The sequence below is a fragment of the Saccopteryx bilineata genome, chromosome 5, assembly GCF_036850765.1.
Source record: "Saccopteryx bilineata isolate mSacBil1 chromosome 5, mSacBil1_pri_phased_curated, whole genome shotgun sequence".
NCBI lineage: Eukaryota > Metazoa > Chordata > Mammalia > Chiroptera > Emballonuridae > Saccopteryx > Saccopteryx bilineata.
In genome coordinates, this window is record NC_089494.1 from 235,694,237 (window position 1) to 235,715,698 (window position 21,462).

The 21,462-nt window shown below is 43.4% G+C and overlaps 1 protein-coding gene across 28 annotated transcripts in view; it reads right to left on the reverse strand.

Moving 5' to 3' along the window:
* The window catches only part of LIMCH1 (LIM and calponin homology domains 1), a 335,363-nt gene that overhangs the window by 195,575 nt on the left and 118,326 nt on the right, over positions 1-21,462 (reverse strand). For 27 of the 28 annotated variants that reach the window (XM_066233748.1, XM_066233763.1, XM_066233758.1 and 24 more), the window contains exon 2: positions 7,799-7,869. In XM_066233748.1, coding sequence (XP_066089845.1) covers positions 7,799-7,869 — 71 coding nt within the window. Of the gene's footprint in view, positions 1-7,798; positions 7,870-21,462 lie in introns of those variants that run through there. The other variant, XM_066233752.1, reaches the window with a different exon arrangement.

Sequence of the window (21,462 nt, forward strand, 5' to 3'; positions counted from 1 at the left end):
TCATCTACTGATGGGCACTGGGGCTGTTTCCAAATCTTGCCTATTTTAAATAAAACTGCAATGAAGATAAGGGGTGCATACATTCTTTCGAATTAGTGTTTCAGGCTTCTTTGGACATATTCCCAGAAGTAGAATCTCTAGATCACAAGGCAGTTCCATTTTCAATTTTTTGAGGAATCTCCATACTGTTTTCCACAGTGGCTGCACCAGTCTGCATTCCCACCAGCAGTGCAGGAGGGTTCCCTTTTCTCCACATCATTGCCAGCACTTGTCTGTGGATGTATTGACAGCCATTCTGACCGATGTAAATTGATATCTCAATGTGGTTTTAATTTGTATCCCTCTGATACTCTAATAATTAGTGACATTAAGTATCTTTTCATATGTCCATTGGCCACCTGTATTCTTCTTTGGAGGAGTGTCCATTTAGGTCCTTTGTCCATTTTGTATTGGATTATATCGCTGTTCTTTCATGCTGCAATCTTTCATATCTCAAAGCTTGACCTTATCTCACATTTGCCAGCAATGGCTGGCAAATCCAATTTGAATACGTTAAATCCATTCTCCATTCCCCTTCCCCCGTAAGTTCCAGGCCCTCATGCCTGTCTGTATCCCAAACTCACCCTGCCCAAAAGGAAATCATGGCCTCTCCCAACAGAGGACCCTTTTCAGCTTGCATCAAGGACCCAACCAAGCTTGTCATCAACTATTGAAACTATGATGTTAGTTTTTAGTCTTTCTTTTCATCTATACCCTATATCCTCCCAAGTCCTATTGAGTTCTTCAAAATTCTTCTCATTTCCATCACCCTGAAGATCAAACCCAAAAGCCCTTCTATGGCTTACAAGGCCCTGAGCAACCTTGTCCTTGTTCACTTTTCCTTCCCACCTACCCCCATCCCATACCATTGTCTTCCCCACTTCTGTATTTTCACCAAACAAATCTTGCAATTCCTCCATTACATAGCACTTTTTCTGTCTTGGAGATTTCAAACATGTTATTTTTTTTTCAGTCTAGAACACGCCTCCTCCCTACTTCCATCCTCCTTCCCTCTTTCTCTGCTAATCTCTACTCTTCATTCATGTCTCCGCCTCAATCTAATTTCTACAAGGGAACCTGAGGTTTACAACCCACATGGAGTAAGGCTTCCAGTCCCAGATCTGATCGGGGCACCACTGGTACATGATGTTGTTGCCGTGTACCCGTCAGTCTAGTAACTTACTACACTTCTAAGGGGGGTTTTCAAAAGGTTAGTGGAAGGATGAGAAGCCCTCCCCCCAGTGCAGCAGATCTTACTTATATTTTCTAAACACAGCATAACACCTCCCACCTTTCTCCCTGCTCGTGTTCCTGGGCAGGATGCCCTTCTCTCTCCCTCAACCTATTCTCATCTAATGTAAAATACATTTCATGTCACATCTCCCCAATAACTGTCTCCCAAACTATAAAAATCTCCCTTTGTTTAACTTAGTAAACCTTAGCAATTAAATCTCGGTCACTTTTGCATTGACTCATCCACAGGCTGAACTGTTCTGTGTGTGTGTTCAATTCCTGAACACATTCTAAGACTCCTGAAGATCAGGGATCAAGCCCATGTTTCCTTTTCATGCCCTCGGTGCCTAATCTGGGGCTGTGCAGAACACGGTCGGTATCTAACAAGTCTTCCGTATGACAAAATGTCTCCGTGCAAAGCTACACCATCGACTCCCAACCTATCCTGGAAACTTATACATATCTGTGGCACACTACATCTCATGCTGAAATCGGGACAAGAATCCAAGACAAACCCTCCTTCTTAGAATAAGCAGCTCATTCATCAGCGATGATATAAACAAGTGTTTGCCAACAGATTTCTTATCTTCAGGAAATCATTTCAGCAACATAAGAACTGAGACAAAAATCCACTAAGGCATGCTTTATTGGTCACTTATTTTCAGACTAACATACTCAGACTTTGTATTCCATGAAAATGTGTCTGCAGAACAAGCCCATAAGTTCACCTCTATGACTCCAAAGAAGATGGCGCTGTCATGGGGAATCTTACACATAAAGAAAGCAGATACTTCCATCTTCCGAGATGGGTCCATTCGTTATATTAAATTGTGTGTGTGTGTGTGTGAGAGAGAGAGAGACAAGAAGAGAGACAGGGGAGAGAGAGGGAAAGAGAAAAGAAGAGGAGAGGGGACAGAGATAGAGGATAATATTGAGGATGACAGCTAACACTGGAAGCAAGTTAAGGTCACTGATGATTAGGTAGCCTCGGCAGAAATCTTACTACTGGCCTCAACTTATTTAGTAAGTATTTGTAACAGACGTAGTATGTGCTAAGCCAGTGTCCAGCGAGGAAAAGTCAAAGAGAAATAGAGGGGTCTTTAGGAAATTTCTGGTCCAGTACAAGAAGGGACAGGGGACGAAGAGATGAAGTTAAGTGCTAGCAGGAGAGGTACTCAGAAGCCAGACAGGGACCCATTGATTCTGCCCAGAGGGTTCTGGAACAGCCTCTCAAAGAAAGAAACCACAACAGACTGGAGGGAACAGGGGGAAATGACATCACCACAGAGGTCAAGGTTACTGTTTTCAAAACAATCACTCTAGGCCTCCAGCTCTGCCAGCCAAAGCTCATTACATACAGATGATCAAGTCTGTATGGGACTCAAACTTTCTTCTTGCCCAGTTTCTGATCACAGTCTAGGCAAGAGAAGCTAGAAAGTAAGACCGCGGGCAGCCCTCAGGAGAGAGCTGGGGGGTGCACATTGACACAGGGCTCCGTTGACTACGTCGTGTTCATAATTGACTTTGGGCCTATTTCCAACAATAATAACGAGAATAGCTAGTAACCCAGAGTGCCAACCAAGAGCCAGACACAGCTGAGCACTCTGTCGTGTTTCTCTCTCTCTGGAGTCTTTCGGGAACCTTATGAGGCAGTAATTTCCCCATTTCATAGACAAAGGGGAAAAGTTAACATCTAAGTGTCTGTTAGGTTCCAAGCACTAAACAGAGGGTTTTATACATGTTGCTAATTCATTTAAGCCTCAGAACGCCCCTATGAATTCGGTACATTTATATCTATTTTTATAGATGAAAAAACTGGTATTCAGGGAGGTTAGCTAACCTGCCTCAGAACACAGAAGAGGCGAATCCAGGACCTGCACTGTCCACTAGGTTGAACCATAGGAAGTCGTATTTTCTGATTGGGCCTACTAAGACATTTACACAGGATTCGGCCTAAGGGTTCCCAAACTCATCCACTTTCCACTCCGTTCTCTCCTTAGAGGATGTGCACTGGCTTTTGTTATATATAACAAACATAAGGCAAGTATGACAAAATGAAAATAACTGTATTTAGTGACAGGGTATGTGGGTAATCCTTACATTATTCTTGCAACTTTCTTATAAGTTTCAATATAGTTTCAATATAAGTTTCAACATAATTTTCAAAATAAAATCTCGAGACAGGTAAGAGGGAATTATAAAGAAACTCCTGAGAAAACCCTTTTGTAAAATGTTATTTGATTTACCCAGATAGTGTTTTTGCACTGCCCAAACTCAATTACTTAACTTTATGAGGATAAACAATTTACATTAAAAATGAATTTATAGGCTGGGACACTTTTTCTATAAAGGACTAAAGAGGAAACAGCCTGTGTGAGCCACATACAAACTCTAGCTTTATTTATAACCCATTAAATTTTTTTTTTTAATGCCATTCTTCACAAGAATTCGGAAGGCCGGTACAAAAACAGAGCAAGGGTCATGATTTGCCAACCCCCGATACAGATGAAATTCCATAAATTCCATAAAAATAATAAAGTCAAAGTCAGGAAAACAAGTCAGAAACCTTCCTTTCTGGAATTATTTCAAAACAGCCTGACCGTTATCCGTGACTCGCAGCTCTGTCTGGGGAAGGGCTTCTTGGGGAAGGGCTCCCAGCAGCCTTCCTTTGGACCCTGAAGTCCTCAAGGACACAATACAGTATTCAGTTAACATTCCCAACAGCATGACAATAGTCCCAGGCTTGCAGCCTTGTCACACTTGGACCCCAGACCTTGGACGCTCAGCAGAGGGCTCACTTAATGTGAGCATCCGCGACAGGCGCTTGGGAAAGGCGACAGAGGAAGAGACAGATGGTGGTAGCAAAAACACATCCATTACAATTCTATTTGGCATATGCACTCTCTTTCCCACTTGCTGTTACTGTAAGTAAAAGAGCGCCCGGTGATTGGAGGCTTGTCGCTTTCCGTGGTCTGCGCTGCCCGTAGGCGCCGGTCTCGTCCCCGTCCTGTCACTGTAGTTTTTAGTACGGGTCCACTGCTCTCATGTGTCTCCTTCTGGTTTTGACGGCCCCATCTGAGACAACTGGCACCCACGTCCCCCGCGGACCACGGCCTCCTGTCCTCTTGTGCCCTCACGCTTACTGGACGCGCCTTCTCATCTTAAGCAGGAGGACCGGGCCCTTGATGCGGACGTTCTTCCAATACCACCGACCCAGTGAGACCCGGCGGTCATCCTCGGCCCTGCCCTTTGCCCCGCGAGCTAAGGTTTCTGGCACCAGTTCCATTCCACCGCGGCTCCCAACCTCTTGTTTTCCTCCCCCGTTAAGGGTCCGTGGGGAAGAGCAGAAGCTAAGAAAATCCTTCTGATCTGTGTGTAACTTCAGCCGAGTTACGCACCCCTCTGCGCCTTGGCTACTTCCGCTGTCAAATGAGCGTGAGGATCCTTACAGGCCACAGGTAAGTTACCACCTGGCTGGTAAGAAGCAAACCAGGCCCCAGAAGACGCCTTTTAGTTTGACAAGGACTGAATTTTTTCCAGGCTCATCAAAACTCGGGACATTTTTGAGCAGACAAAGAACACGGTGTCCCTCTAAAGTAGCAACCAGCATTTAGAGCTGATCCAATCCAGCTCAGACAAAGGGATGAGAGTTTGTGGCACAAAAGCGAGAATTCACTGAGGCCAGTCACGTATTTTTCAGCTGGGGTCCTATAGTTTAAATGCTGCTACGTGAGTGGTCATTACCAGTATCCACAAAACTCTCTCTGGTTCTACAGAATGGCATGGCCTGAAGCATTCTTTTTTTGTTATTACTGAATTTATCAAGGTGACATTGGTTAACAAAATTATATAGGTTTCAAGTGTACTTTACTCTCCAAAGACAGGTGTTTAAAACCAGCATGGATCCATTGTTGGAGCCCCACGTTCCTGAGACCCCCACAAGCTGAGTTTCCTGCCATCAACCAACCCCACACCTGGAACAGTGCGTGTCCCCCTCCTGGCCAGATTGGTCTCTGGGTACAAGTCTCAGAAAATGCACCTGCTAATCTCAGTCTGCAATGTATTTAGCTCAAACCTAGCCATGCCTCTGTCCCTGACCAAAAAAAAAAAAAAGAAGGGGGGACTCTTCTTCCTCCATTATTCCCAAACTTCATGTATACAGCTCCGGGGCCATGTTTCTGTTCCTCATCGTTCTGTGGGTCCTGCACTGAAAAATGTGTTTTCATCTGGTGTCTCCGGCTGCTGAGCCAGCTCTCTCCCCAAGGTTCTGGCTGCGATCCCGCTGCCAGCCTTGTTTGCCTCAGGCTACCCACGCAGCTCATTCCTCCTCAGCAAACTCTGGGCCCGGGCTGACCACTGGACCTGACGCTGGCCCTCAGACGCCTTCAAACCCTCCATATTTAGAGGATTTAGACAATAACTCAGTTATCTTGGGTTTCATCCTGCCTACACAGGCAGGAACATCTGTCTGTGTCCTGCGCTGGCCAGTTCCGTCGGTTTCATCTCCAGGCTGCCAGCAGTCCAAGCCCTTTATTTATTTAAAGAGGCCCCAGCTATAATTTGCACCTCTGTGTTGTCTAACCACAGTGTTTCCTAACCCTAGCCTGGACTCAGATTCTACCTCTCCACCCTTAGACAGCCCTAACATTCACTGATGTGTGTGTAAAAGGCCAGAGGAGAGTGGCATTGCACACATGGGAGAGCCGAGCCCCTAACTCAACATCTTCAGCGAGGCAGGGAACAAGTCCTGTGTGTGCCACGTCTCCAGGTGCAGAGCCTTGCCTTCAGGAGAGCCTCTCAATCCGAGTCAGGCAGGCAAGGCTGCCCCTGGAGAGCTTTATTCACGGGGACGCAGTGGAGAGGTGGATGCTTACAGGAATCTCTGGAGCAAATGTTAGGTAAACAAAAAATCAGTACCAAAAACCGACTTGAACAGATGAAGAGAGCATTGCAGACATAAGGTAGATAAAATTCCGATGAGTCCGTTACCACCAGGAGAGGGCGAAGCCCAGAAGCGCTGGAGAAGCAGGTGCTAGAATACAAGGGAAGTGTTAAGAGTCTGTCTGGGCTTGTCTCTGGGGGGACACTGAACCAGTCACGGTTCACCTACGAGATGAGCTCTGACTCAGATTTAATAAAAGGACAAGATCTGGTGAGGGACGTTAAGTACAGGAGGACTTCATAGGAAGGAAGGCATCGAGACGGCTAGCTTCGAAGGAAGAAGGCAACGAGAGCAGGAAAGAAGATGCCTACATGAGACGTGCTGAAAGCGTTGCATGATGATCAGCATCCGCATACCAATGCGGTGTTTAGGACACCTTGTCCACGTGGCCCTGCTGGAAGTAATAAAAATCACCTACGGAATAAGCCATAGTGATAACGGTTTTATGACCGTTTTAGAGAAGGGAGCCAAAAAGAGATTTGGAGGAGGTTAACTTACTCCCGGGGTGAAGACCTGGGTCTCTAGTTCGCAGGCTCCAAAACCCACACTCTTTCAGCTACATGGGAGGCGGGGTCCCAAAGAATATTCTGAACATCAATCACTAAAATCAGAGTGTGTTCTATGGGATTCCGTGTACATTAAAGTTCAAGATAAATTAAAAAACACCTCTGGTGATAGAAATCAGGACAATGCTTTCTGTAGGTGGCTGAGTCTGACAGGGCAAGGACACGAGGGCACTTTCTGTTCCCTATCGTGACCGGGATGTTGGTGACATGTACATACACCGCTTTTAACACTCGTCAGATTCTAAGTTTCAGAGCTGCGCAGTTCAGGTAGACACATTTCACTTCAATAAAACAAAACAACAAAAAAATCAGTACAAAATGGCAGAACCTATTAAATAACTTCAAACTGTGAAATCTTGATCTGAAGCCTGTGTCTCTCCATGGTAAGGATGAAGGTTCTAGCTGATTTTGGGTCCAGAACTACTTCACAGCAAAGCTCTTGAGGCCAAGACCCAGCACCATTCTCCCTCCCTGGTTCAATACATACACGGTACACACTGCCGTTGTTGTTCACATTCGAATTTTGCCAACAGCTCAAATTAAATATATTCAAACTAGTTCGGAGAAGCAGGTCCAGTGAGGAACATTACCTGGCCCGCTTTAAGCCATTGTGGGTAAACAGAGGCACTGTCTGTGCTTGACACAGACTGCTTTAGGGCAGGGGGTGGAGGGTGGGGGGATGAAGGGAGAAAAGCTGCTACTTTTACTACAGTTTGGCCCACCGCCTTCCCATTCCCTGGGCCCGAATTCTCACACCGTGGAAGTGGGCTGGAGCTGAGTCGCAGCTACCAGACCTCCTTCTCCCACTCGTCTGAAACTGCCCCGGTGCCCATCGCTCCCCACTGAACACCGACCCCCTCACCTACTCATGTCTACCATTCAGCCCCGTGATTTTTCTTAAATTTCAGATTCAAACTGATTAAACTCAAAGTAAAACACAGGAGGTTTGAACTACAAACTGAACGGCACTGATAAATCTTGAATGGAAACCAACTGGCTACAGGGTATATATACTTACTCGCAGAGAACGATTCCATTTTCTAACCCCGTCCGAAAATCTTTATCACCAAAGCTCCTGCCGGTTACTTGCTAGAAAAGAAATAAAAAGAGAGAGAGAGAGAAAAAGAGCATAAATATTTCTTCTTTAATCAGGAAGCACAGTGATCACGTATACATTTAAGAGCCTTGAAATAACTGGCAGCATTCTAAGAATGGGAAAATCTGTTAGGTCTGAGTTTCCTTTCCATGGGTAGTTTTGCTTAGATCAGCTAGTCTTAAATTTAGAGCATTTCTTTGAAGGTGTTTTCCCTATCTACTACCTTTAAGTTATCTGTTCTTCCTGCAAAGATGTGACTTTTGGGTTTGGCCGTGACGTCAAGGCCATGCCTCTCTCAGCCTAAGGATCCACTACATACCCTTTCAAAAAAGCCTGCAGAAAGTACCACCTACAGATACAGTATCTATTTGTTAAAATGTTAAGGGGGCTGTAAGGGAAGACACAGAGTCCTATCCTTGAGAGAGTAGCATTAAGACAGAAAGATTAAAGCTAATACCCATAATCACACGGTGTAAAGAGGGAAATAAAGCTGGGACAGAATGAGCCGTGACAGCACTGGACTGTGGGCCACCCCTGACACCCCTGGCTCTGAGCAGCCCTGTGATCTAGGCACTAGGGCATTCATTTGTTCATTCAATATATTTTCTTTATCATCTATGACATACCATGGAAATACACATACTATAAATTCTAAAGCAACCTCTAAAGTAGCAAAATAACAAGTTATAGTTAATAAGACAAGAAAAGAGATCAAAAGAAATCATAGAAATACTTTAACAATAAAAAGGAAAAAAAGGCAAATGAAATACAGGATAGAATAAATAGAAAGCAAACAGCAATACTGTAGACTTAAATCTAACCATATCAATAAGTGCATTAAATATAAATGGCCCAAACATCCCCAATTAAAAGACACAGACTGTCAGGTTGGATAAAGAAGCAAGATCCAACTATTTGATGCTTATGAAAAATGCACTTTAAATATAAACATAAAAATAGGTTAAAAATGGAAGAATAGAATAAGACACATGGTGCTAACACTAAAGAAAAGAAAACTAAAATAGTTACATTAATGTCAGACAAAGTAACTTTTAGAACAAAGAATAATTCAGGGCCAGAGAAAGTAATTTCATAATAAGAAGAGGTTTAGCTCATCAAAAAGACTCGATGTGCCCTGGCCAGTTGGCTCAGTGCTAGAGTGTTGGCCTGGTGTGCAGGAGTCCTGGGTTCGATTCCTGGCGAGGACACACAGGAGAAGCTCCCATCTGCTTCTCCACCCATGCCCCTCTCCTTCCTCTCTGTCTCTCTCTTCCCCTCCCGCAGCTGAGGCTCCATTGGAGCAAAGTTGGCCCAGGCACTAAGGATGGCTCTATGGCCTCTGCCTCAGGTGCTAGAGTGGCTCTGATTGCGGCAGAGTAACGCCCCAGATGGGCAGAGCATTGCCCCCTGGTGGGCATGCCGGGTGGATCCCGGTCAGGCACATGTGGGAGTCTGTCTGACTGCCTCCCCGTTTCCAACTTCAGAAAAATAAAAAAAAATTTTTTTAAAAGACTCGATGATCCTAAACATTTTTGCACCTAATAATAAAAAAAAAGCTTCAAAATACATTAGCCAAAATAGATGAACCTGCAAGGAGAAATAGAAATTTCACAACTAGAATCAGAGACTTAATATCTCTCTTTGAAAACCGATAGAATAAGTAGACAGGAAATCAATAAGGATAAAGAAGAGTTGACCAACACAAAACACTATTAACCAAGTTGACTTAATTGACATGTCTAGAATACTCCAACCTGAAACACAATATATACTTTTCTTCTTAAGTTCACAATAAACATTTATTAAAACAGATCAAATTCTGGGTTAGAAAACAAGTCTTCACAAACTTAAAAGAATTCAATTCATAAGAAAAGCATGCTATCTAACTGACTGCAATAGAATTAAATCAGAAACTAACAACAGAAATATCTCTGAAGTAATCCACAAATAATTTAAAACTAAGTAACACAATTCTAAACAACTCATTGACTAAAGAAGGAAGCAAAATAAATTAGAATGTATTTTGCAGTGAAAGAATAGGGCACTATATAAATGTAAGGAAGGATGTTAAAGTAGTATTTGGGGAAAATATATAACTTAAAACATCAATATCAGAAAAGTGGAGCTCAAATATATGAATTCTGCTTCCACCTTAAGCAAAATAAGCCCAAATTAAGCATTAAAAAGAAGAAATTACTTTATATCAGAGTTGAAATCAATCAAATAGAAAACCAGAAGTGCCTGATCTGTGGTGGCACAGTGGATAAAGCATTGACCTGGGATGCTGAGATCACTGGCTTGAAACCCAGGGCTTGCCTGCTCAAGGCACATATGGGAAGCAAATACGAGTTGACGCTTCCCATTCCTTCCCCCTTTCTCTGTCTCCTCTCTCTAAATGAGTAAATAAAGTCTTTATTTTAAAAAAGGAAACCAAAAAGCAATAGAGAAAAATCAATGATATCCAAAGCTATTTCTTTGAGAGCAAAAAAAAAAAAAAAAGATAAACTTTCAGCCCGGTTGATAAACCTTTAGCTATAGAATTGATAATCTTTGGTTTTAAGGCAAAGAAAAGAAAGACAATTATCAACATCAGGAATGACAGAGATAACATCATTTCATATTCTGCAGGCATTAAAAGGATATCAAAGAAATAGTATAAATAAATTTGTGGCAATAAAATTCACCAACTTAGATGAATGGAATAAATTCCTTGATATAAACAATCAAAGTTCACTCCATAAAAAAATGGATAACCTTCCCTCCCCTCCCCCCCAAAAAATGCCAGGCCCAGAAGGTAAATTAAACCAATATTAAGGAAGAAACAATGCAATTATACACAAAGTCTTACAGACAATTGAAGAGGAAAGAATACTCATCAATTCATTCTATTAAGCCAAGATTACCCTTCTTCAAAAGCCAGGCAAAGATATTACCAGACACACATGCACACACAGACGCATGCACACATGGAGGAAATAGGTCAACATGTTACATCTTCATAATGGAAATCAGATGTGATTTTTATTTACTTAAATTTTCCCTTATTCTCCTAAAATTTCTATAATTAATACGTATTACTTTAATCATCAGGAAAATGAAACAGAGTTTTTTTGTTTGTGTATGCATTTGTTTTTTAAAGAGCAGTCTAAGGAAACTAAGTGGTCCCAACTCTTCATTGCAAACCACAGCTCCAGCTCTATTATAAAACATCCTCATTACCACTCCCACAATTCACGAGCCAATATAAGGTACTACCTGAAAAAAGAAGGGGCGGAAGGAGGGAGGGAGGGAGAAAATTCTTTTGTTAATATTCTGTTATGCCTGACCAGGCAGTGGCGCAGTGGATAGAGTGTTGAACTGGGATGTGAAGGACCCAGGTTTGAGACCCCGAGGTCACCAGCTTGAGCGCGGGCTCATATGGTTTGAGCAAGGCTCACCAGCTTGGACCCAAGGTCGCTGGCTTGAGCAAGGGGTTACTCGGTCCATGGTCAAGGCACATATGAGAAAGCAATCAATGAACAACTAAGGTGTCACAATAAAAAACTAATGGTTGATGCTTCTCATCTCTCTCCGTTCCTGACTCTGTCCCTATCTATCCCTCTCTCTGACTCTCTCTCTCTCTCTCTCTCTGTAAAAAATAAATAAATAAATAAATTTTAAAAAAACTTTAAAAAATCCTGCTATTCTTATTTTAGGGATATTTTATGGATAAAAAGTAGTTCTTTACTGTTTTCAAATACCTAGCTTTTCCCCAAAAATAAAGAAATTAAGAAAGATGCCCTTTAAAAAGATAATATTTTAAATACAGACTATATAAACACCTTAGTATTTTATTTCCTGATTCTATTAGTCCTATGTACAGTCTCAAAACATCACTAATATTTTCTATAAAACTAACCTCCATTCACCAAGAAGTAATTAGAAGGTTCTGAAAACATTTTCCCCCAGGTTCTTACATTTTTGTTATAAGTATTATGTTCTTTCTAGTGCAAATGGTGCTGACATTGAGAACCCAAGATAGTTTAGCTACATTTGTTAAAGAATCACTAGCTAACTTCTCCATTTACTGGTCAATGATGATGAGCATGGCCTAGAGATAGAAATTCAACTGAGACATGGCCACTGCATGCAGAAAACTCACAGGCCGGGGAAAGCAGACATCTAAACTCTTACCATAAATAGAAGGTAACATAGCTACTAAGATTATAAGAAAATATTGGCGGTCCATAGACACCTTAAAAGGCCCATGTGCTACTTAAAATTATCTTGCATGTGATACATAGCCACTAAAAAATTTCAAGTAGAGCAGATTTAATAATCCAGTGTAATCATGCTAATCAAAATCCTCCAAGATGTAGTTTGAATCCAGAAAGTCAACAAGGACCATGCCACTAAAAAGTTTGGTCCTCATAGACCACCAGCAGCAGCACCTTCATCTAAAATTAACGTTAAAAATCGTACTCTCATTTGTCCCACCCTCTCCAAGACCTACTGAACCAGAACCAGCATTTTAAAAAGATTACCATGTAATTCCCATGTGGAGTAAGTTTCACAAAGGCCAGACCTAGCACACTAAACTAAGCCAGCGGTGATGCATCGGAAAGGGAGGACCTTCCATTGGAATTGGGATTTCAGATGACCTGTCTCAACAACCCGTCTCAGCAACACCTTTATGATGTGTTTACAATATCATACATTGTCTATCTAACTATAAAGACTGCCAATTACTGTTCTCTTCATGACAGTATAATAATCCATTGCTATGAAAAAAAAAGAAAAATAGCTACCAAGAATCAACCACCATTATCCAAGTTCATGAGCAGGAGAAGTGAAGAGTGACTGCCCACACTCTTCACTGACCTTCCCACCTGGATCCCAAACAACCACGGATTCTCAGGAACCTTTCAGACAAGACACTGGCCAAGCCGTCACCTTGGAATCGCTCTCCAAGGACACAGAGCAGGGTGGGAAGGTTAGCGGAGCTCTTAAAGATAGCCTGAGATGGGTGCCGGGACCAGGGGTGGGGAGGGGAGAGAGCCCAGGTTCAGGAGCATGTGGGGGCTAGCAGAGGGGAGCAACATGAAATGTCAGGAGCACTGTGTCATTTCCCCAAATTTTGCTCTCCATACTTTGCTGATCCTTCCCCATCTGATCAATTAATCCTTACAACCCATCCTTGCAAATGTTCAGTTTAGTCACACGTGACCCTGATCTTTCACACCCAAGTGGACTCACCAACAAACCCTGTTATTCTCCCGTCGGAATTTAGCCAGAAGCCAACCACTTTTCATTGCCTCCACTCTAGCACATCAGTTCATCATCTTACACCTATAGAAGGGTCTCTTAACTGGCCTCACTGCTGCCACCCTGCCTCCCTTCTGTCTATTCTCAGCTGCAGCCGGGGTAATCTGGTAAAGTGAGATCTCGCCACTACCCCACTCAAAACCCCCAGTGCCTTCCTATCTCACTCATAGGAAAAGCCAAAGCCCCTACGGTTCCCTAAAGGTATTCAACATAAAAACAAACAAGAAAAACCCCAATAACAACAGCAATGCACCAAAAACCAATTGGAGTGCATGGACGAAACTATTAACACCATGGTTTTAAGGGTAGACATAGCCTGACCTGTGGTGGTGCAGTGGATAAAGCATCGACCTGGAATGCTGAGGTCGCTGGTTCGAAACCCTGGGCTTGCCTGGTCGAGGCACAAATGGGAGTTGATGCTTCCTGCTCCTCCCCCTGTTCTCTCTATCTCTTTCCTCTCTCTCTCTCTCTCTCTCTCTCTCTCTCTCTCTCTCTCTCTCCCTCTCTATCTCTAAAAATGAATAAATAAAGATCTAAAAAAGAAAGAAACAAAAAACAATTTAAGGGTAGACATAATGAACTTGCACACATCTCCCCAATCAAGAAAATGGATCCTAAGAAGTCCTTACAGTGGCAGTTATGTCACCAACTATGTCCTATGTGCCTTTCAGGAAAGCCCAATATTGGATTTCTCTCCCTGCTTTATAGTTTAAGGTTAACTTACTTTCATTACTAGCCAAAATATTTGTTGGAGAGACATGTGTCAGATTGAAACATTCACTGATTGAATGATTTACCAAAACCCTGATGGGTTTAAAGGAAAAGAGAAGGTTTCATATACTTTAGCAATTAAACCAAAAGCAGAAATAAGACATCGTGATGTGTTATCGCACTATTTTATGCAAGACATTAATGAGTGAAATCATCTGTATTTTTATTTTCTTCCCATAGAACTAAAAGGTAATTACCTTCTTGAGTTTGTTGATGTTAATAGCACTGCTCTAAACTATTCCAATAACTGAAATATGAAGGAGTAACAAAAAAGATCTAATAAAGAAAACCATACGACTTATGGTAACGTTTTTATGATGTGTTTATAATGTAACACATTGTATATCATAATGCTATACTTCACTAATTACTTTGTTACCATTGGTGTTACATAATTGCCATGAATAGGCAAAGACTGCCAAGAATCAGTCTCCCGGCCTCATTATTACCATTTAAATAAACTGTATTTCAGAAATATGTTCATTAAGCATCAGTTTCATTTATTTATTTATTTATTTATTTATTTATTTATTTATTTATTTTTTTCATTTTTCTGAAGCTGGAAACCGGGAGAGACAGTCAGACAGACTCCCGCATGCGCCCGACCGGGATCCACCCGGCACGCCCACCATGGGGCGACGCTCTGCCCACCAGGGGGCGATGCTCTGCCCCTCCGGGGCGTCGCCATGTTGGCGACCAGAGCCACTCTAGCGCCTGAGGCAGAGGCCACAGAGCCATCCCCAGCACCCGGGCCATCTTTGCTCCAATGGAGCCTTGGCTGCGGGAGGGGAAGAGAGAGACAGAGAGGAAAGCGCGGCGGAGGGGTGGAGAAGCAAATGGGCGCTTCTCCTGTGTGCCCTGGCCGGGAATCGAACCCGGGTCCTCCGCACGCTAGGCCGACGCTCTACCGCTGAGCCAACCGGCCAGGGCAGTTTCATTTTTTTAAAGCAATTTGATGGATAAACTACAGTTTATAAATAAACTGAAAGACTGAAGATTTTAACTAAATTTTTTAGAAACCTTATTAAAATGATCTTAAGAGGACATTCTATTGGCTGACAAAATACTGGTTTCTGGGTTCAAGCAATTGAAAAAAAATATAAAACTTGGTAGATTTGTTACTTGAATACATAAATATTTTCCCTCAATTACTGTACAAAACCTTTTTCAGAAGGTTGTGAATTCCTCCTCTAAACAGTAAATGAACATCACACCTCAGTTATTTGTGGCTCGTTATGCTCATTTATTTTCTGATCACGTGCCTTACTTAACAAGAAGAACATTTACGCATATTTTATACCTAAATTGTAAAATAAAGCAGAATAGAATTGCTCTTATTTTTCACACTTATTGAGAATAAATTTACTGCTGTTTCTGTCTCCTTGATGGGGCTGCTAGAAAAATCAAATCAAGATTCTATTGAAACTATTTGTAAACAATTATAAATCATACTCATCTGAACCAAAATTAGCAATCAAACAATCCATCATCGACTAAATACCTATTTCATGTCAGGGAGTGTCATCGGTGTAAGACCAAAATAACAAGATCTGGAGCCTACCCAGGAAGAATCCAAGCGGAAGGATAAAACATTACAATACAGTAGGTGACATAGAGAAATATGGACAGAGGCCTAAGGACCGTGGAGGAAGCAATGAACACAATCTGCATGAATGAAGAGAGAGTCGAATGATAACAGTTTACACTCATATACCAACTACCACCTGCCCTCTCTCTCTTCTAAATGCTTGCCACTTATTAATGTATTTATTTAATCCTCATAACAACCCAGTAAGATGGGTCTGATTATTATCTCCATTCTAAAAAAATATTATTGAATTATTTTCTATTGATTTTTTTTTTTTTAAGAGAGAGGAGGTGGGGGAGAGAGAGGGGAGTAACACTGATTTGTTATTCTACTTAATTACGCACTCATGGGTTTTTTTTTTTTTTTTTTTTTTTTTTTTTTTTTTTGTATTTTTCTGAAGCTGGAAACGGGGAGAGACAGTCAGACTCCCGCATGCGCCCGACCGGGATCCACCCGGCACACCCACCAGGGGCAACGCTCTGCCCCTCCAGGGCGTCGCTCTGCCTCGACCAGAGCCACTCCAGTGCCCGGGGCAGAGGCCAAGGAGCCATCCCCAACGCCCGGGCCATCTTTGCTCCAATGGAGCCTCGGCTGCGGGAGGGGAAGAGAGAGACAGAGAGAAAGGAGGGGGGGTGGAGAAGCAAATGGGCGCCTCTCCCGTGCCCTGGCCGGGAATCGAAGCTGGGTCCCCCGCACGCCAGGCTGACGCTCTACCGCTGAGCCAACTGGCCAGGGCCCATGGGTTGATTCTTGCATGTGCCCTGACCAGGGATCGAACCTGCAACCTTGGCACATAGGGACAACACTCTAACCAACTGAGCTATCTGGCCAGGAATATTACCTCCATTTTGACATCAAGGCAACCCAAACACAAAGAGGTTAAGTAACTAGTGCAAGAACATAAAACAAGGAAATAGCAGAGCCTGGACTTAACCCCGGGCAGTGTGACTACAGAGCTTGTGTTCCTAAGCGTGATTTTGTGAAGCATCTCAGTACAAAAATGAACGCCCTCTGTCCAAAATAGGCAAGGGAAGCCTTGAGGGGCTGACATTTGAGTTGGTTCTGAAGAATGAGAAGGGATTCCCCGAAGGAAGGAGATAAAGTAGGGTTCTCCAGACAGACCCAAAGGCCTGTACAAAGGTTTCTTTGAGGAAAGAGGAAAAGCTCTTAGGGCTGAGCACAGGGGGGAGCAGGCAGAGGGGAAGGCGGATGGCAGGAAACGAGGTGCCAGGACAGGCATGGCCCGGACCGTGAGAACCTGTGTCAGCAGCACGGCTTGTACTTGATCCTGAAACAAGAGGTAACCCCCAAAGATGGGGTAAGAGAGTGAGTATTCTAATCATCCTCCCCATTTCCCACTAACTCCCCATTCCTAAAGAGACAGTCCCAGAATGACTTCTGCTTGGTGCTCACAATTATTCCCTCCTGAACTTTCCCACCCTTGCAGTATTATATAGCCAATGATTTTACTGTTGGGATCGCAATGAGATTGAGGCCATCTGGCCAGATGTTCCGTGAGGACACCCCTCCCCCAGCCCTGCACCCATCGCTCTATATACAGCACCTACACCCATCTTTTCATCTTTTCCTGCCAGCGCAACGGGGGAGAGTGCACCTTCTCTTTCCTCTATCAAGGCTCCAGTCCTGTTCCTTCCCATCCCTGGGTGTCACCTTTATGTCAGCTTAACCCTCGGTTCACAGCATCTTTGCCGGTAGCATGATGAGGTCCCTTTTCCCCTAAACACTCTAATTCAGTTCAGCCTCTTTCACCACCATCTCGGTTCTCTCCTTCCGTTCACAGTCCAGCCTCCCCCTGAGTCCCCTGTCCCCTCCACCCTTCTCCTCACAGCCTCGCCCCCGGCAGGCTGCCCTCTTCATTCACTGAAAATTCTTACAGGGTTAAGAGTTGAGACCCGTGATTTTTACCCTGAGCTCCGCCAGCATAAGCTAAATCCTAAACAGATTAATACCCTTCTGCCGACCCTCAGCTTCCCTACTGACAAAATGCTAACTGTATCTGCACCAAAGGTTGACAGGAACAGAAAATGAGCCAGGGCAGGTCCAGCCCTTCCCACAGCCCCTGACCGCAGTCACAGCCCAGTAAATGTCACTGTCAGTATTGGCAACAGTGCTAGAATTGTCATAGATTTTGTTCTCGATTTCTCTTTCTCAAACATTCTCTGCAGGCCTTTCCTCCTGATTTAATCATGTCATGCTTTACTGGCTCTCCTCTCACATTCCAGGACCGCCATCCTGTCTGGCCTCAAAGACATTTTCTCCTCGGACCTGAACCAAGGTCCCAGCAGCAGGGTAGCCGACCACACCCCCTTCTCAATGCCTTGCCTCTCCCGGTCCTCCCACCACCAGATGCCCCTGGCTTTCCTCCGGCCTCATTCACTACATACTCCTCTCTTTGCTGCCTCAGGTACTTACACCTCATTCATTTCCCCACAGAAAACCTGGTTCTTTTTCTCCTTTCTTTCCTTTCCTTTGGTTCTCTCTCCAACCACACACTTTCCTTCCCTAGGAAGTTCCATGCCCTGAAATATCTCATATGTGATAACTCAGACATTTTTATGAACTTAGATCTCTTGCTCGTAAATATCTTGCACACGATAACTCACACATTTTTCTCTATGGCTCTGACCCTTTTCCCTGAAGTGCGGTTATCAAATATCGACTGTCTTAACATGGCCACTTGGCTACCTAACACATATTTCACACTTAAGGATCAAAACAAAATTCATGATGTCAGTTCCTTGATCCAACCTGTTCTTCCACCTCGCTGGTCTTCCCCATTATCAATGAATGGCACCACCACCTCCATCCTCAGTGACACAGAGATACGTTCAAACCACCAAAAAGCAATGCTCCTCCCTCCAAACTGTACCCGAGATCTGTCCTTTTCCCTGCAATTTCCTCTGGCTCAATCTCGCGTCCCTTCTCACTGCACCAGAATAACGCTAAGCACATTTACAACCTCTTCATTTTACAGATGAGAAAAATAACGGCCTGTGAATTGAGTGACTTGCTCAAGGTCACACAGCAAGGAACAATGGAACCGGGTCTCCCCCATGCCAGGCCTTCTCAGGGCACTTCCTCTGTGGCACTGCTGCCCTCTCTTTAACAACAGTGCCTCCTGATAGCTATTGAGTGCAGCTTGGCAAAGAAACAGCACAGAAGTCCCGGCCTGGGTTACTTCATCAATGTTATCAGACCATGATCCTCTCCAGCACTCGCTCTGAGTGCTGAATTGTGAGGATAATAGAATGCAATCTGCAGAATCCATTTATATTTTCATCGAGTCATCAGAAAACCAGAAGGCTCTGTTTATAGCCACAGATTGATAGACTCCACTAAAAAAAAAAAAAAAAAAAAAAAATCTAATTAAGAATACAGGCAATGCTCAAAGCACCCTGGGAGCATGAAATCTCCGATCCAGCCATTGTAGGCTCCAGATGCAGAAAGTGGGTCAGTCCAGGAACGGGGGAGTGGGTGTGGCCATCACTGCAGTTGCACGTCCTCACGCCGTTCTTGCCTTACGACGAGAGAACACAGGCGGCAAAAACCGTGGGGCAGCGCTCAAGGTGAGCTTCCACACATCCTACAGTATTAGCGACTGACTCGAGAGCACAGAGAAAGAGGACCCCAGAAAGAAGGTGCTCCAGCAGCACAGCTCTGGGCCGTGTGTGTGTTTTCTCCATTTCAAGGGGCAGAGACATGTATCAGCTGTGGTGTTATTTCCGCCTCAGTATCACGTAGCTCCATGAACGCTTCGGTTCCGGGCTCATTTTGGCAAATTGGGGGACGGACCTGTCATCTAGTCCCCAGCTCAGCGAGATAGAAAGCCTTGATATCAGGGACATCTGGATCCAAATTTCAGGTGTGACACTAAGAAGTCATGTGACAAATGGCTTCATTTCTCTGAGCCTGCTCCCTGGCCTTTAAGGGATGGCTGTAGGAGCCTGTTTTCTGAGATTGGTAGAGATTGGAACACCTCTACCAACGAGTGGTAACACCTAGTAGGACATTTACTACTGACTGGAAGGCCTACTTACTTTATTCCCAAGACTCATGGTTGTGATTTTCGTTCAAGAGAAAGGGGGTATGGTATAGTCCAGGCAGGTTTGCCGCTGACCTGACGGATCTGGGTCTGGGAGTGCTCAGTAAGAAGTCACGCAGGGAGGCTAACGTGACAACCTCCTACACACTGCCTAGGTTAAAAGAGACCGTGAGAAGACAATTGTGCATATTCGGAATACGACACATTTTATAAGAAAATTGGCCTTCAAAATGCCAATGTCATGACAAAAGGGGAGGGTTGCTACTCTAAAATAAGAGACTTAAGAGACACAACAATCAATTGCACTGGGTGCTCCTTCATAACATCTTAGTTTAAAAGAACCCTTCCAGATGACATTTTGGGCACAATTACAGATTCTGAATACACACTGGTTACTATTAGACCTTCACATTATTAATAGTGACAAGGACATGGCGGTTATGCAGGACAATGTTCTTGTACTTTGGAGATACACACAAAAGTATTTAGAGGGAAAGAGATCTGGTGGCTGTAATTTATTCTAAAATAGCTGCAAAAATACTACAGGCATGTGTGAATGTGTGTGTATAAGAAGTAAATGTAGAAAATGTTAAGAATTATTGAAACTAGGTGGTAGGTATATGGGTTACCTTGATTCAATTCTTTCTTTCCTTCCTTCCTTCCTTCCTCCCTCCCTCCCTTCCTTCCTTCTTTCCTTCTTTCCTTCTTTTCATTCCTTCTTTTCTTTTAATGTTTCAAAATATTCATCATAAAATGTTGTCTGGGCTACTAGGGCTAGAAGCCATACAGCAGTCCAGTGAACCTGTCCAATTTCTCCTCATTTATTTCTAGGAGCATCTGATCATATCTGTTTTCACTGATGACAGTCACTTACCAGTTCACTATCGGTCATTTCATTTATATTCAACCCATTCTCTCAACTGCTCAGAGGCAAGTGACACTTGCCCGCCATCAGGTCAGCATGACGTTAGCACTGAGGATGGGAAGGAAGGAGAGGTCAAGGCCCTTGGCTTCCTAATTTTGGGCAAAGAACTGGAACCAGAGGTTCTGCCAAATACACACAGTCCAGTGACAGCTGTAGAACTGTCTGAAGAACTGATCAATTTCACCATTTGATATTCTAATAACTGAATAATTTTTAGCTAAGAATCCAAAGTAACCACAAAACTGTCATACTTTGCCAGCACTTGGCATTCCAAAAGGCATCCAAGTCAAGTCAGAAAACTACTACAGTTCACCCAAACAAGTTATTAGGTTACCACACGAAAATAAACCATGGTGAAAGGCTCATTAAAAAGATAGGACGACCACATTTTAAACAGCTTATTCTCTAAAAAGTTGATACAACTTGGGCAACACACTATGAAGGAAAGCAAGGAAGTGACCCACATCAACTGAGGAAGGTGACTTGGAGAAGGAAGGAAGGAATGACGTTTGGGCCCAGGACGGGCTTCCGGGGCAGCAAAGTTCCACAGCTTGAACTGGATCTACTTTTTGATCCAATGATTCCCAGACTGTTCACCTTAAATAATAAACTAAGCTACGTATTTGTTTGGTTTGGTTTTCTGTAATGGAGTTACATTTTACAGTTAAAAAGATTTTAAAGGGCGGGCCAACCTCCACAGTGGCTCAACTTCACTTTCTTCCTGTCATTAGTAACTAGAGCCATTTCCATTTGTTTCACTCAGAAAAGACTTTGTAATGAGAAAACACTACTTCTAAAAGGTTTTACATTCACAGGTAATAGAAATACCTCCATCTAATAAAATTCCAAAGGCCCAGTATTAAAATGGTGGCTGGGACCCACACATGCCTACTGCCTAGTATATTTTAAAACAAACATTTGACTATTGGGCACAG